We start from the raw sequence: 20,867 nt of genomic DNA, 5'->3' as shown, positions 1-20,867 counted from the left end.
TAGCGGTTGTGGCTCACGCCTCTTCCACGTGTTAAAGGCGCACAGGCGTCGCATGCGAGCGGGGTGTGTGGCATGTGTGTCCGGAGGAGGGGCCGCTTGTGCGGAGGGCGCGGGCCAGCTGGGTGCGCGACCGAGGATGTGCTGCTTTCGGCCATAAATTGTCTTTGTATGCCTGCGATTTCTGCTCGGAGAGAGCAGGGCGTGTGCTCAAAGTTGAACTTAGCAGGTTTTGCGGCGGACGGGTTTTTTGTGGCGTGCTGGCACTTTGCGTGCGAGCGCGAGGCGGACGCGTTTTCGCCTGTTCCCTTTTTACCGCTGTCCAGAAAGAAAGCGGCGAGAGGGAAAAAAAAAAAAAAAAAGGAAAAAAAAAAAAGAAAAAAAAGCCCTCGCCCTACCGCCCCTCCTCGGCGGCGCGGCGGTCCGTGAACCCAGCAGTTTACCCCGGCTGCCGCCCGGGGCCGTGCTGCGCGCCGGCCTGTGCGGCAGCGCGGCGCGGAGCGGAGGGGGGAGGCGGCCGCTGTTCCTGGAAGAGCCCGGCCTGGGGAGTTGGTCACATTCTTGGCTGGGATTCAATGACTGAGGCAGACACCAACAAACAGAGGGGGGGAGGAGGAGGAGGAGGAGGAGGAGGAGGAGTGAGGGAGGCTGAGCCAGCCTGCATTAGCTCAGCTCTCAGGCACTCTCAGTCTCTGCTGGAAAGAGGAGCTGGGAGGATGTGCGCTCTGTTACCGCGGCTCCCCACGGCACACCGAGAAGACCGAGAGAAATAAGGGAAGAAAGGCGAACCGAGAGACGGGGAGTCCTCCCAGATCAAGCTGAGGGACCACGAGGGGATAGGGAGCCTGCTTATCGCCCGTCCGAAGCCCCCGCGCCGTTTTGGAAGTGCCAGAGATTTGGGCCTTTTCCTTTTCTTCTGCGTTGTTCCCTTCCACAGACCAAGCTTTCTTCCTCCTCCTGCTTTTTACTTTCCTCCCCCGCGCCTTCCTTTCGGTGGATATGGACAGCAGGGTGATTACTGCAGAGAAGCAGCAGCCGCCAGAACATATTTGAGCCCCTGGTTCTCGGAGCGTGGCACAGACTTTTTGTATTTCTGTGGGTGGCGTGTGTGTGTGTGAGTGAGCGTGTGTGGTGGAGGTGTGGGAGGCGGGATTGGTTTGCCTGGGGGGTTGGCTGAGGGGGTGAGTGCTCGGATGAAGACCTCTTTTTGGCGTGACTCTGTGCTCCATCGGGGCAGCTTGGAGACTTGGAGGTTTTGAAATTGTAACGAATCAAGAGAAAAGAAAGAAGAGAGACACGCATACAAAAGGATTTATTTCCTATTCGTTAGTGGATTGTTAAACCTCAGTGGGAAGGAGAAAAAAACAAGGGTGGGTTGTTTTATTTTGTTCATAATTTTTTTTCTTAAAAAAATCCCTTAAGTGGATTTGTACCAGGGTGGAAGATAACTGGGGATTTTTGTTGTTTGTTTTGGGAATAGAAACTAAAAAATGGAGACTGTAAGTAGAAGCAGCTTCCAGCCTCATCCAGGACTGCAGAAGACCTTGGAACAGTTTCATCTGAGCTCTATGAGCTCCCTGGGTGGCCCTGCTGCTTTCTCAGCACGATGGGCACAGGAGATGTACAAGAAAGACAATGGCAAAGACCCAGCAGAACCTGTACTGCATCTGCCCCCTATCCAGCCTCCTCCGGTAATGCCTGGTCCCTTCTTCATGCCCTCGGACAGATCCACAGAGAGGTGCGAGACCATCCTGGAAGGGGAAACCATCTCCTGCTTCGTGGTGGGTGGAGAAAAGCGGCTTTGCTTGCCCCAGATCCTGAACTCGGTGCTCAGGGACTTCTCCCTGCAGCAGATTAATTCGGTGTGTGATGAGCTACACATTTACTGCTCCAGATGCACTGCTGACCAGCTGGAAATCCTCAAAGTCATGGGCATCCTGCCCTTCTCCGCTCCTTCCTGCGGGCTCATCACTAAAACTGATGCTGAGAGGCTTTGTAATGCCTTGCTTTATGGTGGCACCTATCCTCCCCACTGCAAGAAGGAATTCTCTAGCACAATTGAGCTGGAGCTTACAGAGAAGAGCTTCAAGGTGTATCATGAGTGCTTTGGGAAATGTAAGGGACTCTTGGTGCCAGAGCTTTACAGTAACCCCAGCGCAGCCTGCATCCAGTGCTTGGACTGCAGGCTTATGTACCCACCTCACAAATTTGTGGTCCACTCTCACAAATCTCTGGAAAACAGGACTTGCCACTGGGGCTTTGACTCTGCAAACTGGAGATCCTATATCCTCCTCAGCCAGGATTACACTGGGAAAGAGGAGAAAGCTAGACTGGGCCAGCTCTTAGATGAAATGAAAGAAAAATTTGACTATAACAACAAATACAAGAGGAAAGCCCCCAGGGTAAGTGATGCCTTTAATTTTAAAGGGGGTGAGGGGAGAAAAAGAAAAGGAATTTTCTATAATTTTGTTGACATCCATTGACATACCCGATTTGTTACCAGCTGCTTTTCCTTTGACTCATTTAGCAATCTAATTGTGTTCTTAATTCTCACCACGTGTGTGTTAATGTAGACGAGCAGTGTTTGAGATGGCACCTTTTTTTTTTTTTTCTGATTGTGTTCTGAACATGGTAGTTGGAGTTTTAAGTTATATATGTGTGTTTGCATGTCTTACTGTACATGAAACCTGATCTTTGAAACCCATCACACTATCTCAGAGTTTAGCAGGAACTATGTGATTTTGGGTCTTTAAGAGCTTCAGTTAGGGGTCAAGACAAGGAAGAAGCCAGAAAAAAATAACAGTTACTGATCACTCCAGAAGCAAATATATATAATTTTCTGCTCGACTGCATGCTGCTAGAGATGGAGGTGGGGGCTAAATTGTCAAAATGCTTTCATTGGAATAAAATGTGGCTGCTAAGAAAAAATCCTGACAGTAATGCCGGTTACTGGTGTTCAGATTAAGTGCGTGGAACGTGAATGGAGAGGTCCCTGCTTTTGGAGTATCCCAGTGGAGTCTGAATCTCCCCACCAGACAGGCTTTTGTATACTGGATTATGTATACATTCAGTAAATGAATCTGTCTAGGGCCAGCTGCAGCAGCTTCTTAAGGTATGCCATGCCGTGCTGAGCCAGACAGCTAAAGCACAATTTTTTTAGGTGTCTTTTGTTTTTCTTTCAGTCTGAGCTGCCTTTAGATCCCAGAATCCCTGGTGTGTGGGTGGGAGGCTGCCTTGGCATCTGGCACCAGTCCGGATCAATGGGCAGCAGTGCCACAAGGCCTTGAGGACTGGCTTACAGACACCAGGATGTCTGGCTCGCTGGCGATGGTGGGGTCGGCTGTGGGATGAGCAGTTCACTTCCTGCTCCTTCCCCTCACCCCGACCCCCCACCACAAGGTTAAAGCAAACTCTTGCCTACTGAGTTTTACACTGCAGATTTGTTGCTTGGATTCTGCCTCATCTGCCAGAGACTTCTGAACTTTTCTTTGGTTTTCATGTGTCTGGAGTGGAAGGGCAATGGCACAAGCCTCAAAAAGAGGAGCAACATTTAAAGCCCGCTGAGAACGTTCAGTAAAATTCTTAATTATCTCACCACATACCTCTTTAAAGGGGCAGACGCATAGTCAGACTTAAATAAAGCTTTTATTTATAAAAAACGCAACAAAAAAATCCGAACAAAACCCAGGGTTTTTAAAATATCCTGCACAAACAATGCGGTAATTCCTACAGCTAGCCTAAGAGGCCTAGTTAACCCATTTGATTTGCCTCTGCATTTTTGGTGAAGGAGTAGAGTCTCACTCGTTGAAGTTCCAGTTTCTCTCCTGGTCTTGTGCTCAGCCCCCGTTTCAGTCCTTGTCCTCACCCCTCCTTTTCCTCCCGCTTGAGTGTCAAAACCGCTGTGACAAAGCTAGGCTGTAATGAGCCACATTATCTCCGTGGTTGGAGGTGGATGTGTTTTTAATGGCTTGTCTATTCTCTGTCAGTCATGTGCTAAGATGGAATGGTGGGGTAGATGTATATGAATGTCTGTGAGAGGAAAATACGGCTCTGAAAGTGGACGTGTTTTTCATGTTGGGAAATTAATTTTCTAGGGCATGCTTCGTTTGGGAAGCAAAATTAAGAAATCTCCACGTTCGTGCTCCAGAAAGGTACTGTGTCCCTAGCTCGGTCGTTTCCAGACTTTAATTAAAATGAATGTTAGCAGGGGTGTGCTTTCCTTTTCTTACAAGGCTTTTATGGCATTCTGTTCTGTTGTATGATTTGTCCAACACCCCAGGTGAGGTTGCAGGTGGAGAAAAAGAAAAGGATACTAAATCTTGGTTTTGCCTGACTTTTTTGGTGACCTTTTAATAGGTCCTATTTCAGAACATGGCAAGCAAGCACTTTTCCCCCAGACTCCAAAATCTGCATGCAGCGCAGCACTTCTTGCGGAGTGAATTCAAGATACCTAATAGTGGACGCCAAAAATTATGTAAGGAAATCGTGGCCGTCTATTTCTCAGAAAACTTATCCAAAATTCCGTCATCCTAAAATTTTAAGTCTCCTGCATAGGTTCATTTGAGCAGGTGGCAAGGAGTTTGATAGGGAGGAACAGAGTGGTAAGTGTGTCCCCAGAGGATGGGATAGAGGAAAAAACGAATGCTTTTATCATGCATCCTGTGCAAAACTGGGCTTAAGTTTCAAGGCTTTTGAGCTGTCTTCAGGGCCCTCCTATTAATGTGGTGCAGTCTTGAGGAGACCCTGGCAGTGCTGGCAGAGTTTTGTACGCTTATCCTTCCTTTTCTGAAGCCTTTTTCCATTGGGTTTAGCCAACGGATATCATATGCTAAGGTCATTTGTGTTGTAGCAGTGTATGCAGATAATTACGGAGAGATTTAATCAGGCTCTAAGATTGGTAGACTGTGGCCAGGGGCAAGTAACATAGGAGTAAAGTTTAGATGCCTAGTAAGGAAATGAAAGGATGGTCCCATGTCTGCCTCTGTGTGTTTGTGTTAATTACTGTCAGTTTGTGTGGGTTTTGTGTGTCTGTTGGGCTCTATGTCTGTCTGTCTCTGGATGAAAGGGTGAAGCATATGTGTCTTTGTGGTGGTCTTCCTTTTTGATGTAGATCTCTGCATAGCTTTGTTCTGTTTTATACAGAGGTGTTGGTGTGTGTTGTGTGCTGTAATCTGCTGTGTCAGATATTTTTGTCTTCTGCTTTCAAGAATGGGCTTTTTATCAGTTTCCCAATTTATTTATTTATGTATGTGTGTGTACACATTGCTTTGTGTGTTGTATTTTCGCTGGGGCTCTATTAGTATGTTGGTAACATGGGGTGCATTTGATCACTTTCATGGTTGTTTAAGAAGCAGTGAGGTTTTTTTGACCTTTTTGTTTGTGTTCATGAGGTTTATGTGATGAGGTATGTAGATTTCTGCCAGCACAGCTCTGCCTTTTAAGGGTCTGACTTAAATGGAGGAGCTGGGTTGGCACAAGCCCCCTTTGCCGATTCAGCATACTGGCAAAACTGCCTTTTTTCCCCTCTTTTTTTTTTTTTCTTTTTTTCCCTCCTCTTTCCCTTTTTTCCTTTCATATGATTTTAGAGTGTTGCTACAAGGTATAGCTTTGCCTAGGTACTTCATTCCCAACTTATGTTTCTATACGCATCAGGTCTCCCTTGTGCCTATCTGTGTGTCTGTATTGAGAGGTGGATACATACATGTAGATACACTGTCTCTCGGTCAGACTGGTTGGTTGAACAAGATGTTTGTTGCCTGGTCTTGCCACTTGCAGAAGAAGCTTTTGTCTAGGTCTGTGTGAAGTCAGCAAAGGATCCTAACCAAAACTGGAAGGAGTTATGACAGTTGGAGTCCCCACTAGAGCAGGAACCATGGAGGCCTCAGCTACTTCTCTTACTCTCTTCTACAGTTTTGATTTTTTTATATCCTCCCTGTTCATCCTTGGATGAGTGATTGACCTCCCGTAAGGTTCTTCACCATCCTGCTACTTCCAAAAACTCTTTCTCTTCTTGAGCAATATGATACCTTCTCCATTTTCCTTTTGCTGCGTTTTCCACCTTGCTGCTCGTGGCAGGGTTTTTTTTCTGCTTTGTTTTCTCTCTGGTCTTTCAAAGTCTCCATGCACCAACACAGCTTTTACTTGAGTGGGTGTCCTGTTTCCCTACCTGTTTCTCATTTCATCCACCATTACTGGCATGGAGTACAACCATTACGTTCTGGGGTATTTTGAGAAGTTTAAAATGTGAATAATCTGACAGGGTTGCAAAATAGGGACCTAGAAATCCATCATCAGTGCCAAAGCTTTTTTCTTGAGCTCAGCAGCTGGTGCATGTTGAGTGTTCACTTGCTGGGACAGATATGGCTTTGGTGTGTCTCTCGCGCTTGCTTTCCACTTCTGTGTGATTGACGGCTCTCTGGTTTCTTAACATCAGTATGCCTCCACTATGATAGAATTAGTTCAAAAAGCAGGCCTGAAGGCTTTGTTGGTTGCTATTTCCAGTAGAGGAGGGTGGGTTCAACTGTCTCTTTTGAACGCTTTTTTCTTTTTTAAACATTGAACCGAGCAACATTTGACAGCGCTTTCGTATTTCCTACCTGTGTGCCAGACGTGTACTTTTAGCAAAACTGTGTGTGATCAGACACTAAGAGAATAAGAGAGCTTTCCTTGCACACGTGTGAACACACCCACACACGCCAGCGCTGCAGTGTTCCCACGGTTCAAGTCCCAGCAGCACTTCTATGAAGTAGCTGGAAGCCAGAAGCAGCATTCTGGGTACTGACACACAAATGAGCACATAAGGCCTCCCACTTTATTTCACAATGCCTACCAACCCAGTGCTGCCACAACATGCAGCTTTCTCAGCTGGAGTAAGGTTTAGCCAGGTCAAGTGTGCAGCCAAATCAAAGAACAAAAATTGCTGAAAGTGAAATAGCGCAGTACCGACTGAGCTGTAGGGTAGCTGTGGACTTTTAGGTGCTGTGCTGCGCTTTATGGCCACCTGAAATGTTGCAGTAGTAGAGCTAGAATGGGTATCTTTCTGTATCCTAAAGTCCTGCTTCATCGCAGTAGTAATCTTCTTTATTTGTTCATAGTATATATCCTACGGTAGGTATAGCAGAGAGATTCTGATTTTATTCACAGGCGATGGTGTTCAGACCACTAGATGAATTTATTCTTTTTGGTACAAACCAACTTGATAAACGTCCTGGAAAATTCTGCCTGAGAACTGAGGGTTCAGTTGCTTTTCCATGGAGCAATGAACTCATTTGTTCTCTTACCTGATGTTCAGGAATTATATTAGAGATTCTCCAGTAAAAATTAGGAAGTCCCTAAAACAAAAATGTTGAAGTCTTGAGGCAGTAGTTTAGTTCACAAAAAAAAGTTGAACTTCAAAAATGATACCACGCTTAAACAAAATGCTGTGTACCTGAGGAGATGTCAGCGTTTAAGCAGACATCAGCATTTTTTCCTAAGCGTGCAAACAGTTTTACAGATGTTGTAGATCAAGAACAAAGAAGCAGGTACGTGCATGTGTGTTAGTCAAAGAATATGCTGCAAATAATGATCTAATGATGTTGAGTCAACTGTGGCACTGTGTTGCCCCAGAATAGTTCGTAAGTTCCTGAATTCAGTCCTCTTGAATTAGGGAGGGCATTATATGCAATCTCTTCTTTTGAAAATCACTGCCTAAAATATTTAAACATCTGCCTCTCCCTTCATTGTCTGGGCTGTCTCACCTCTCCATTGCTCTGGTTTCGGGCTTGGGCGTATGTTCTGCCCAAACAGTAGCATGCTTTGAAGATGCATGTAAACACAGTTTATTTTTTGGATGTGTTGGGAGCCTCACACCTGGTCTCGCTGCCAGGGTATGAACACAGCTATCGCTCGCTTGAGCTGACTGACCAATGAGGGTGTGTTTTCACTTGCTGAGAGGCGCGTTTAGATCGGTGTTGTAAAAGCATCTGGAGGCGTCTGTATGAGGCTGCTCAGAGCATGTCTAGACAACGCAGTGGTTAAAATTCTGGCAGCCACTTGTACCTTATCTACACCTTCCTTGATTCTCAGCGCTGCTAGAACAGGGGGAACTTTGGGGCTACATCAAGGTGGTTGGGCCCAAGCGAGATATGGGCATCTAAAGAGATGCGTTGTCCATTCTTATTGAAAATTCCTGTTATTTTCATCTACTAGCAAAGTTATTTTCCCAAAGTTAAGGGTTTTGAATGGTACTGACTGTAGTAAGGAGTGGGCTGGCTGGCTGGTGATAACCGATGATTGGAACTCATGTTGCTGGCTTAGCTGGCCAAACTGCTTTGCCATCGCGCAAAGAATTGTGTCTCAATGGGTGCAGTGATTTAGACAGAAAAGATTTTAATTCTGACATGTATGGTTTCTGTTTGTTTTTGGGTTTTCTATTAAAAAAAGTGAATTTTGAACTTGACACTGTAACTCTTATTTAGAGGGAACTGTCATGGAGCAGTTACGCTAAATCCAACAGGGGGTTCTTGGAAAGAAATTAGAGCTTACACAAAAGTAACTTAAACTGAATCGTAGCGAATATATCGATAGAGTACTGTCAATTACTAGGCTAATCTATTTTAGCTGAGTGGCCATAGAGCACTTAATCCAAATTGATCTTCACATACAGGAAGCATTACTTTAAAATGTAGTAATATAGTGTGGTTTTGTTTTAAATTTGTCTTAGATTTGTCAATTATAGTATGTGTGTTAATGATACGTTTTATTAGATAATACCTAATTTGTTTGCATATGTTTTCTGAATCTGGGTAATACACACTAGTAAATCTGCACCATTTTTAAAATGCTATTCCACTCTCACAGTCAGTATGTGTTCTTGGAAAATAACTACAGAGAAGCAAGTTTGCTCTGACAAGATGTGCTCTGGTCCTTTACCTTCCTCATTTACACATTATGTAGCCGTGTATGTCTTTTACATTTCATTGTCAGTGTGGAGATTATTACTAAAATCACCTGTTCCCATATCTTCTGGAACATACGAGGTTAATTTGAAGGTTTGGGGCTTTGGGGCTAGTTCTACAGTTCTCACTCAAGCAATCAGCTGGCATAGAGTAATTGGAACCAGTTCACCCGCAAACCACAGCAGACTTGTATATGTATCAGACTTCTTCCTGTGTGTTGACTGGCAGCACTTGCAGTCATAGAATAGAGGGATGGATTCCAAACCAGAATATACCGGTGCTGAGACAAAGTAGCTTCACTGAGTTTGTGGCCTTACCTGGCATATATAGGCCTGTGCTAAAGCAGAGAGCAGAACACGTAGTTCTGCTACTGCAGTGTTTTCATTTTGCTCATTAATGGGATTTTGGTTTCATTGACATTTGATGGTACTCTGATCCTGATGGATCTTACTGAATGAGGCGATGGTTTCTGCAACTGGGAGCTGGTCTGGCTTCAGGCTGAAGGGATTTTGTCTGCTGGTCGCCACGTGCGAGATTGGGTTTTAAGGTTGCAGTAGATATCTAACAGGATGGAATTTTTTTGTTCCTGTATTTCAGATTTGTCAGGTTTTATTTTTTAAATTTTTTTTTAATTGATGAGGAAACATGTCTAAAGCTGGGATGAGGGCCAGCCTTTTTTTCTGATGCAAATTCAAGGACCATAAACTTGGCCTCAAAATTGTATCAGGTGCAGGTGCAGTTCTTTGAGTGGGCCTGTCTTGTTGGTATTGGGCAATCCTGCTGGCTCATGGAGATTGGCCCCTCTGCACTGAGCTAGTTATTTTGCTTTGACTTTGGCTTGGGTGAAGTAACAAAAACACTGATACAAAATTCAAGCTCTGATCCTGTCAGTGTTTCCTGGACAGAGAGCTCTTCTGGAAGCCAATGGGAATTCCCATGTGTGGAGCATTTATCGTTGGCTCCATCTATGGTTCGGTTGCTATCACATAAAATTGGGCTTCTCCAAGCAGCAGATGCATATTAAAACAACCTGATAAGCTGCATAGTTATATGTTCTGTTAGATGGGACGAGTCCTGCCACCCTTACTCATGTTAAGTACTCTACTTGTTTTAACAGTCTTATTTAAAATGTCAGGGAAAACGTACATGAGGATAGACATTGTGCATATATGTAAAAATTGCAGCATCATTCTGTATACTGGAGATAAACAGGAAAGGAGCTAATCAATAACTTGGTTTCTGGCTTTGTTTATTGATTTATGTACGGTTACCTTTGTACATGCTTTGTAGAAAATGTGACTTTCATGTTCGGTTTTTGGGTTTGTGGGTTTTTTTTTTCTTTTTTTAAATTGAAGCTGTTTCTGTTTTGGTATGAGAATCAGTTGCACTGAAAGCACAAAAATTGCTTAAACTTTAAGGATTAAAAGACAGTAACAACATTAACAAAACAAGATACAGCCTAGTGCTTGTTTCTTGCTACGGAAGATGTCAGTGATGTATTCAGAAGACATGTACCCCTGTGCTTTGTTCTTCACCCTCTGCTCAGTCAATGGTATCATTTTGTAGAATAAGGTCATTGACTTGGATTGCTTCTTGGTTTCTCAACCCTTTTCACCAGCCAGTTTGTGTAATGTCTGTCTGAAACATTGAGTAAGGGCATTGAAATAGCAGACAGGATATCAAGTGTTAGGAAGTCTGGGTTAAGTATAACAGACAGTTCTGGCCGGTGAAAGGGGAGCAGCCCCTTGAGCTTGGTTACAGTCCCGTCTCTGTGGAAACAGCGGGCTCTGGTCTTCGCATCCTTGTTAGCGCTTTTCCTCTCTGTTCTCTCCACACCCGTATAATTAATTGTGTGTGGGTGCACCTCTTTTCTAGAGATGTGTCTTCCTTGTTTCTTAGTGGCACGGAATTGTATGTAATAATGTCTCCTTCTAAGGATTACATAAGTTTAAGATGATTTCTCCACTGGGAGAATTATGCAAGTTTAAACTGAAATGTATTTAGAAAGCTTTTATGTGTGTGTTTTCTGACTCGCAATGCAGAGGGTTATTTATTTGCATCCTTAATTGGACAACATCTGTTAGGGTTGGAAGAAAAACCATTTCATATCTTTTCACTGTCACAGCCTGCATTTTTATAAGTCCTCTACCCCCTTTCCTTCCTGCATTACCTGTGTTACAGGCTCCGATTCTTCACGCCCAAGTAGAATCAGCCAAGCACTGGAGTTGGGCACCCTTCTGGCCAGGGGGCTGCGGAATTTGTAATGCATATCTGCATTAGTGTCATGTGCCAGTGGTACTGTTAAAATCAGCAATAATACCACCTGTTTTCTTTAAATCTTTAGATGTTTTTTCTTTTTATAAGACTTTGTTGCCTTTATTATCATTAAACAGAAGGTAATGACGGTGAGCCTTCCCAATTCTGGCAGTGAAGAAAAAGTGTCCAAAATATTTCTGTAATGCTGCTCTTAGTAATCTTTGACCATTTAGTAAAAACTTTCCTGCTGCTTTTCAGCAAAATTAAGCTGTATTGTGTCAGTTAACACGGGAGAAGAAAGCGACCGCAGTCAAGTGCGTTTATTGAACTTGAAGAGGCCAAAGTAACTTCTTGCTTAAATGTGAACTTCTGCGTGAGGCTATTTGTGTGTCTGTATCCTGCAGTCTCAAATCTGGCAGCTGACCTAAGCACACAACCCTTATTGATTTCAGTGGGGGAGCTGCACAGATCTGAAGAGCCGTCCGTGCAGGTCAGATGGCAGAAATGGGATCGTGATAGTAATTTTATTTCTATTATTATGTAATACTGGGGTGCTGTGTATCTTGGACTGCATACGTAATGCTTGTAGGTGCTGTTTCCAGCATCTAGCTAACAAAACTAATTCTGCTGAGTATTAAAAAATACAGGTTGCGTGGGGAACCTGCTGCTTACTAGAACAGAGATTGTAGTAGTACCAATTATAAGCAGTGAATTACTTTAAATAATTAAAAAGCCCTCTGTAAGTGTTAAATTTCTCTAGGTCCTATATTTTTTGACAAGTATCTTTCAAAAAAACAAACCAAAAATCCTCAAGATTGTTCACGTTTACGTATTTATAGCAGTAAAATAAGTTTTATAGCTTTTATACAGAGTAATGAGCTAGAAAGGCAGAAAATAAACAATATTAAGGCTACAGCATGGTCTGGTTTCAGAACCTTCATTGATGTAACAGATTTCAGATTTACACTCTTGTTATTAAGAATTTCTCATTAAATTATATGTTAAGCATGCTTTTCTAAAGTGCCATCATTCCACAGATGAAAAATTTATCTGAGTTGAAAGATAATGGAGTGTCATTCAAGAAAAAGGAAAAATAAAAAAAGAATTTGCCATTCTTAACTCCCCACTAGCAGTTGCAGTTTATTCAGTGGGTGTGAATTATCTCACCCATGCTGGTATGGTTTAGAAATATTCCTTTGAAATAAATGTATTTAGAGTGGTGCAGAGCTGCTGTGAGAAGTAAGTCGGATTCAAAAGAGTACAGACTGCAGCATTAGGTCCATTATTGATATTTCTTTGTTCCCATTCATTCACTAATAAGAAACATGCCATAGAATGAATCCTTGCGCTAATATATTCAAAGATTTAGTTTGGCTTTTTGCCTTTTTCTTTTTTTTGCCACAACTGTGTAGTTTTTTGCAGAACTGGTGAAGCCAAGTAATCTTTGGACCATATTCAGCAGTAGATAGTGATACAAGTGGTGAAGTGGTGTAAAGTGCCCGATTCAGTGGATATGCGGAACTACTATTCAAAGGCTTTGGCCCTCACAGCATAGTAAATGGGGAGTTCCTTTTTGTAGAACTTAATTTCTAGAAACGTATTTATGCAAAAATCTTTTTTTATAGTGGATTCATTGATCCTTCTTTAGCCCTGTTGATTTTAGAGCAAAGATTGTGTGTGTAACATTACTAAATTCTGAAGGGAAAAAATTTGTATTTTTATTATTATATAATTTTATATTTTAGTTTATATATTTTTTCTTTTTTTTTCTTTGCATTCACACAATTTTATATATTAAAATTAGTGATTTGGAGGGAGAAAGGCGTAGAGGGAGTTGGTAGTGCTGTAACTACTATTTGCTGGTATTTACCGTATGAGTTGCATCATTACTTATAGCATTGTTTAACTTTTCCATGTGTCTTTTAAGTAAATTTTGTCTTTTTGCACTTTTTTTAACAATTAACCTAGCTGTGATGGGGCTTGAATGAATATCATCTGCACACCTGTTTAATATTAAAGATCAGGCATTCAGTGCTTTGTGGCTTTAGCTTGAAATTCAAGTTGCTTTGAGTCATCCCTTTCGTCTTTTGTTTGGGTGGAAAAAAGGAGTGGCAGTAAACGGCCTGCAGCTAAGAAATGAAAGAGTTGAATTAGGTTTTAGAAATGTTAGTCTTGGCATTTGGGACATTTGCATTTGTACAGATCTTCACGCTTCGCTTTATTTTGAGTTTAGCAGTTCAGTGCTCAGGATGAAAAATGTTACATATCTTTTCCCAGTTAGGTGACACACACACACTACTCTGGAAGAGTTGGAAGGAGCAGGAGTATGAGCTGCGGCTTCACATTTCGACCAGATTACTGGCAATAGCGGCCTATGGATTATTGCCCCACCTGTAGTTTCTGTGCTGTCCTGCACAACTGACTCAGATTTTTTTTCTGACAGCAGCTTCTAATTCTGTAAACTAGAGGATGGTCCACTCTTTAAAAACCAAAATGAGTCAATGAGACAGAACTTGCTAAGGCGGAGTTGCAGTGTTCCCCTTGTTTCACTTGACTTTGGTTTAGTTGGTAAAGCTTCATGAGTTCAAGTGTAGCTATAGGAGAAGCCAAACCAGCCCGAAGCGGGGGAACAGTATGTGGGGAAGTTCAACAGCAGGAATATCTTCCCTGGCATCATTGCTGAGTATTGTCTAAGCAACCATAGCTGGTCTTACGTTACTAGTGAATTGCTTTAGTGTGTAGAGTTATATCTGTATATTTATAGATGCGTAGATGAGGTTTAACGTTTACCGTTATAGAAAAGAGATAATATTTTAAATGACTCTGTGGTCTAGACCTTGAGGGTCTTTAATCAGTTTATTTTTCCTGGTATGCAGTAAGAATAATCCCCTTGACATCATGCAAACCATGCCGGGAACTGATTCAAGTAAATGGAAGAAATAGGGGCTTCTTTGAAAAAGACCCTGAAGTATAGTCATAATTGGACCTAATGCCGTGCTTTAATTCAGGGGAGGTCGTTGAGGCAACGGTTTGCTCTGTGATTTGACTTCAGTGAAGTCAATGGACTTGGTCCAAGTTTATCAAAATGTGTCTTATAGTGGAAATCGCTTGTCATAGCTTCTGGTTACAATCTGAGGGTCAAATTCTGATGAGATTTTACAAGTGAAAATTTAGAGTAATTCATGGGATTTCAGTGGAGGTTGTATTTTCAGAAGTCTATTTCTACATTTAAATTCTATTCTTACAAATTTACATGCAAATTCATAATTTAGGTTTCTAAAAATTTATCACATTTGCCCTCGTTAGCTGGACTAATTTATTGGTGCATTTTTCTTTTATTATAACTTGATTTTATTTCAGTAGATTCACACTAATGAAACTTCATGTATCTTTTTGTTTCTAAGAGGGATGTTCATTCATGTTCTCCTTAAAGAACAGCTGGATCCCATCTTGACAGATGTGAAAACCTTTTCATTGAAGTTGCGGTATTTTTTTGTGTTTTTTTTTTTTTCCTTGAAAAAAATCTCTTTTATTAATTAGATCCCCCTCCCTTTTGAACTTTTACTCCCCGAGTCAAAATCGTAGTCCCCTGTGTCATCAGAATAAATTGCTGTAGACAGTTTGGATGTCGAAAGTGAGCATTAGGTCTCAGGGAGAAGAAAAATGGACACACATGGATCCTGTTTCAAACAAATTTCTTAACTAAGAAAAGGTTGCTTGATTTTTGTTTCCATTTTAAAAACAGAAACAAATTTTGCTTTAGATTATAATTGCAAAGTAACAGTTGAGTTGCTTCAAATTCACCCCACTAAATCTACCTCAGTAATCATGTAAAAGATTCTCCAAACTGGCTTTCTGTAATTTCTGTTCTGGCAGGGGAGAACTGCAGTCCTGTGGGTTATTTTACTGTAGGGCCAAAACTGAATTGCTACCCTGGAAAAACTTTTTAAACGATTGGCATGGCAGATCCATGTCCTAAAGTAGTAGTTCGCAGAAGTAAGTTGGTAATTACCAGCTCAGTTGCTCCTCTTCCTGCTGTTTTGGACACACTGGTAGCTCTTTTTTTTTGGTCGTGTTTTTGTTGTTTGGTTTGGTGTTTTGTGTTTTGTGTTTTGTTTTTTTTTTTTTTTTTTTTTTCCTTCCAAGCTCCTTCTGTAGGCTCCTTGCCCGGGTGCATCTTGGGATTTCCCTTTTGCTGAATGAGCTGCTTGTTTGAGAGGGAGGAAGTAAGGTCCCTTCTGGATTCGGAGGGAATGGGGGTGGAGGGTGGGGAAATGTCCTGTTTCATATGCAAAGCACACTGAACTGCAAAAAAAAAAAAAAAAACCCACATGAAAACCTTTTAACAAAACCATCCATGTCACAGGCTGGCAGAGCAGCTGCTGGCTTTGTTAGGGAGAATATTAATGTTTCAAAGACTTACAGAACCTTTTAAAAATGAGATAAAGGATGGATTTTTATATTGTTTTCAAGATACAAGTTGAGGTACAAATAAAATCTCTTTATCGATATCTGTGAATGGAACGTGCTGTCAACTGATGTGACATCAACTTCCACAACAGAATCATGAGCTCAGTGAGATAACGTTGTTACAATCTACTCTCTTCTCAGGTTTGAAGGTAAAAATGGCACTGATTCTTCAGTTGCTCACGTTAGTTACTAGCTGTGTGTCATTTGATTGCAGTGAAGTTTTTCTTGCTTGGTCTAATAAGTGATCTGGCAAAAGAAAAAAAAAAAGTAGCTTTTCTGATCTTAACATAATGTTGCTTCAGCTGGGAGCAGTAAAATGTGCAATGAATGAGGAGTCCGGTATTGATTCTTTTTTTTTTGCATCAGTGATTGTTCATCAAGAATCGGATGGGAAAGTTTCTGTAACACTCAAAAGTCTGGAGGGCAGCTACACTTGACTCAGTTGTCTGCAGTCCTCGTTCTCTTTCCCGGTCAGGTCAGCGGTTTAAGGTAAAAAACCAACCAACCAAAAACCCAAACCCTTGTTTGTATAGGTCTCATTAAAGATACCTTAATAGTGATTAGTGTTAAATCCTGTTTAATTTATAGTGCAGATGCAGCCCCCCAGCTCTTCCCATTTTATTATGCAGTCTTAGTTATCAAAGCAAATACTAATGCAGAGCATTGTACTGGCTTAAGGCTGCAGCGTCTCTGGTGTAGTTGATGGTGGTGTGGAAGTGGTATCAGCAGCATCTCTGTCAGCACAAACAATGTGAGGCTGACCCTGTGGCCATTCCTGTTGCTGTTCGTAAGATTGTACGTATTATAAGATGCGATTGTTTCCATTCCTGGAATAAATGGGGCTGCTGTTAGATTAAAAAGTTTGTTATTGGATTATTGGTATAAGAAGCCTCACTTGAAAAAGCAGGCTATTAAAAGGAGCAGCTCATAGAACTGGCCTTTCTTTTCAGGATATTTTACAAGTAGTAAACTTGATGGCGATCTCATGTAATCTTGTTTGAGTAATGGTGCAACTCTAGGCATCAGAAGTGTTCTGATGTTTTTAGTGGTGACTGCATATAAAATCCTTTTGCCCCGAGATAAATAAGCTAAATATCTTTCGCATTGTTTCTGTTTTCCTAATTTAGAAGATCAGAAATGATAGAAGTTGATAATGTAATAATAATAACACTTTTCAACTGCTAAAGTGTCTCTGTCACACAAGACCAGCGTTCGGAGATAGAAGGAAGTGCTCTACTGCAGGCCTAGCAGATTTCTGGTTTGTATGCCGAACTCATTTTCTTGCACAACATTTTCAAATGCTGTAGAATCTCATCTTTTAAAAGAGGAAGTGTGTTAGCATCGTTTCTGCAGTGGTAGCCTTCCAAATATGAGCAGGTATTAACTTTTGCTGTAGCATCTGCCCACATCTGTTAAGCAGCCTGAAACAATGAGGCCATTTTATATTGTGGGGAGGTTTGTTCTTGACTCTGAATCCTTATCCACTTAAATAAAAAAATCATAATCTGACATCTTTAGAGCAGGGCTTTTGACAGACTAGTTTCATCCTGCACACTTTATGTCATTTATGAACAATGTACCTGGCAGATAATTGCACGTTTTCCTTGACTCTAGCTCATCTTAGAGTCAAAGGGGTTTTTTCTGCTACAGGTCTGAGAGTTTTCTCAAACCTTTCTTTAAATTCATGCTAAGTTTAGTGGCAGAGGGGAGCAGACATTGATACTTTTTCTCCTACAGTTATTGAAATGAAGGTGTTTGGTTTTTTTAAAGCAGAAATAGATTCTCTTGGACGTAAACCCATTTTTGAGAGTAGCTGAGAGCTGTATGTATAAGCAGGCAGTAGTGATCACAGGTTACAGTAGGGGAGTAGTTAGCATGGATGTAAAACGTGCTGGAGTTCTGAATATTACTATTGGAATAGCAACTGGTTGGAATCAGTTATGTTCTAATGTTCTTCACAGAAAAATGTTGAAAATCTCAGTTTAAAATTTCTCTTTCATTCAGAAACTGCCATTGCTTTTTCTTACTACCCATAGTTTATTTTACTTAGCTTCCTTCTGCACAAGGAAACACTTGTGCAATGCCCAAGCCATTCCCATTCCTCACTGAATGATATGCAAATCTAGTCAATTAAGCAGGGGGGATTTAATTAGCAGTTTAAGTTCATGTGTGAAGTGTCTTGCCTTAATTACTTAACAGTTTTGTTGCAAATTTGCTAAGGTTTTTTTTTCCCACAGAACTATCAAAACTGTGATTTTTTTTTTTTTTTTTTTTTTTTTTTTTGTGTAACATTTTCAAGTACTGGGTATTGCCCCATGCGCTTGACCTTTGTACTGCTTCTGTGCATGTGCGTCCCTCTATTTATAAAGCTTTTTTCAAAGCTGTGGGGACAAAGCAAAACTATGTTTATTGTCTCAGGGTAGAACAGTATATTAAAAAAGAAAAAAATAAGGACTTTTGTACTTAAAATTTGGAGTGAAGTGCCATTTATTTGTCGTTCTCTGTAGCTAGATGACACCATTATAGTAATATGTGTGTAACGGCCTAATACGGTTGTCAGGCATTGTATTAAATGGTTGCTTTTATTTCATATTCTGCCTGGACAAGTTGCTTTTCTACCTCTCTGCAGAATGTCAGCGTTTTGCTGTATCAGTGGGGTTGCAGTGATACAAGTAACTTAAGTATTAATACAAACAAGGATACTTTCCTGCTTGCGTAAAACGTGATGGTTTTTTGTTTCACACCTTCTCATTTGAAATATCTGAGCATGTGAGAGTGGCACCATTTAATTCTGTGATACTCAGGCGGCTTTCCCTGCCATTCTGATTTGTGTATCAGGATGGTGGTGTCTTGTGGCCTTGCGTTTGGTTTCTTAAAAACGTTAAGGGTGGGAAAATGTGCTGCGGAACGATGTGGTATCACACATTACTGTGTCACCACTCGTGACTTATATATACATCAAGACTGTACGACAGATTATTGATTGTTGTAGCTTCATGTTTTATTATTTCTCAGTTTTATATTGACAGTTGCTTTGTATTCTTGAACTGATAACCAAAACGAGGGACTATTTTTGAGAAAATATTTTGTTCAAAAGGCCTAGTCTATTTTTTAGGTGGGGAAATCACAAGAAAAATACTTCGAGTTCAAAGGGATCCCTCCATAGTCTGGACCAGGACTATCTGATTTAAAACATCTAGACTCCAGCTAGATGTTGGTTCTTCTGTTCCTCTCTTTCTCTCTTTAATTCCCCCCTTTCCCTGCCCCCAGTATGAGAAACGCTGGGAATGGTAGAATAAAGGCAAAAGCCTAGGAGACAGAGGAAACAAGATTAATTTCTATAAATTCCTCCCTTAATAACCCCAAATTGCATTTGAATATATCCCAGGACAGAGAGGAGTATGCGACCCTCTCTTCCTCTGGCTCAGCACAGCAGATGGTCTAGCTACTGAGATTCCTGGCACTTTGCAATTTTTCGTATAACTGGGTGCAGTTCTGCTGTTTTGATACTCATTTTCATCAACAAATAGTATTTGTCCCTATGATAGCAGATATATCAAAGGCAGATAGGAATTGCAAAGCAAAGTTTATTGTCTGTTGTCATTTGGGCACACTGGCTCTGGAGAGGAACCTGGCTCACTTTCATGCACTCAGCTTGTAGGTATTTCTCTCTTCCTCGCTCCCTGCCTCCTTTCCTGAAGCTGCCAAATACCGGGATGCCACTACAAATGCACGCGAACAAACAGGAGTGATAACTCATGAAAGGTCTGCAGGGTGTTTAGCCATGAAGCACCATGCTATAATGCAGCATTTGGGTTGGAAGGTGCTGGTTTGGTACAAAGAGCTTCCCCTGACCTCCCAGCTGCGTTATTTTAAATGTTGCACTTTGCATGAAGGTTCAGAGAAACAGCCACCTCCTCTGTCTTTTAAAGTATCTCTAGGCAGCACTCAGGTGATAAGTGACAGGGTTTAAGAATTTGGATACTCTGCTTACATTGTATGCTGACGTTATATATGCAAATCTGCCCTTGTTAAGCAGAAACAAAGCTTGCTCCTTGGAGCGACTGTAGCATGCAATCAGTGATCCTGTGGTTCGTTAAAGGACTCCATTCTCATTCCGGTCAACCACTGCTCGTTTCTGCAATTTGAAGACGACACAGTAGGAATACTCAGGAAGTTGGGGAAGAAGAGTGTTGCGTGTCAGGGTGCTGAGCAGGGTCTGCCTGAATGAACGCTCAGGAGTCCATCTGGTGCTGTATGGCTTCACCAGTAGTTTCTTAGGATGAAAGATAGCGTGGCTTTTATGGTAGAAGGGTTTTTATTGCGGCCTGGCTCCATTGCTGTCGGACTGTGCTGTCGTGAACTCTTATATGTTGAAAAGCCTTTCTCTGATGGACTGAACGTGTCCATCTGTTTGTGTCTCATAGCACCATGCTGCTTGGGATTCCTTTTACTGCTTGTCGGCTCCCATTTGGGATGGGTGCACATGGGCATGCACATGCATGGGAGAAAGGCTGGGGAGGAACAAGAACATTTGCACTTACAGTTCACGGCACCACGCGTTTACAGGTATTATCCAGTGATTGTTTTAAAGGTTGTGTTCTTTAGGATCTGACGTAAGTTTTTGATTTTTCCATCAGTACAGTTAGAAATTTGGCTGATCTGTCTTGCACAACACACAAACTGCCTTTAACTTCACTGTGTAGTTGAACGGTGTAGTAGTGACATCCTCAGTGTAAAGCTTTTAGACTTGAAAATGGTGTTTCTACCAAAAAGGAGTTTGAGACACATGGATAAGAAAGTACTGCATTACTTCTAGTGACTAGTTCTTGCATCTGTGCATCTTGTAGAGTATAGATTTTAAATAATTTAATGCACAGATTACAGTCTGCAGTAGCACTGTTGTTAGAATCACTTTAGTCAGCAGACATCCAGTCTGGGCAAAAGGCTGGGAAGCTCATGTTTCCTTCAGGTCCTTTGATTAAAGGATACTGATTGAAAATTTATTGCAGCACCATATGATGGGAAATTCATCCTATTAATAATTCTTTTTATGAAAAGAGAAGAAAAACCTCTAAATCAGAACTCCTCATTTTGTATAACTGCTTTTTGTAAATTGCTTTTGTGAAACAAAGCTATATTAGAAAGAAAGGAAAAAAAACCCAAACCCTATATTTTTGCACTTAGGATTTCAGTCCTTGCTGT

General features: G+C 41.6%; 1 protein-coding gene across 3 annotated transcripts in view; it reads left to right on the top strand.

The window, feature by feature from the left end:
- Window positions 1-632: 632 nt before the first annotated feature.
- Window positions 633-20,867, top strand: part of SKI (SKI proto-oncogene) — a 117,532-nt gene continuing 97,297 nt past the window's right edge. The window contains exons 1-3 of one of the 3 annotated variants that reach the window (XM_063353642.1): window positions 633-1,367; window positions 1,478-2,399; window positions 4,092-4,148. In XM_063353642.1, coding sequence (XP_063209712.1) covers window positions 1,488-2,399; window positions 4,092-4,148 — 969 coding nt within the window. In that variant the 5' untranslated portion in view covers window positions 633-1,367; window positions 1,478-1,487. Of the gene's footprint in view, window positions 2,400-4,091; window positions 4,149-20,867 lie in introns of all 3 variants that reach the window. The other 2 variants (XM_063353641.1, XM_063353643.1) reach the window with 2 other exon arrangements.

The sequence above is a fragment of the Chroicocephalus ridibundus genome, chromosome 16, assembly GCF_963924245.1.
Source record: "Chroicocephalus ridibundus chromosome 16, bChrRid1.1, whole genome shotgun sequence".
Taxonomy (NCBI): Eukaryota; Metazoa; Chordata; class Aves; order Charadriiformes; family Laridae; genus Chroicocephalus; species Chroicocephalus ridibundus.
The sequence above is the reverse complement of the archived record's forward strand: the minus strand, read 5'-3'. Positions and strand labels throughout refer to the sequence as shown.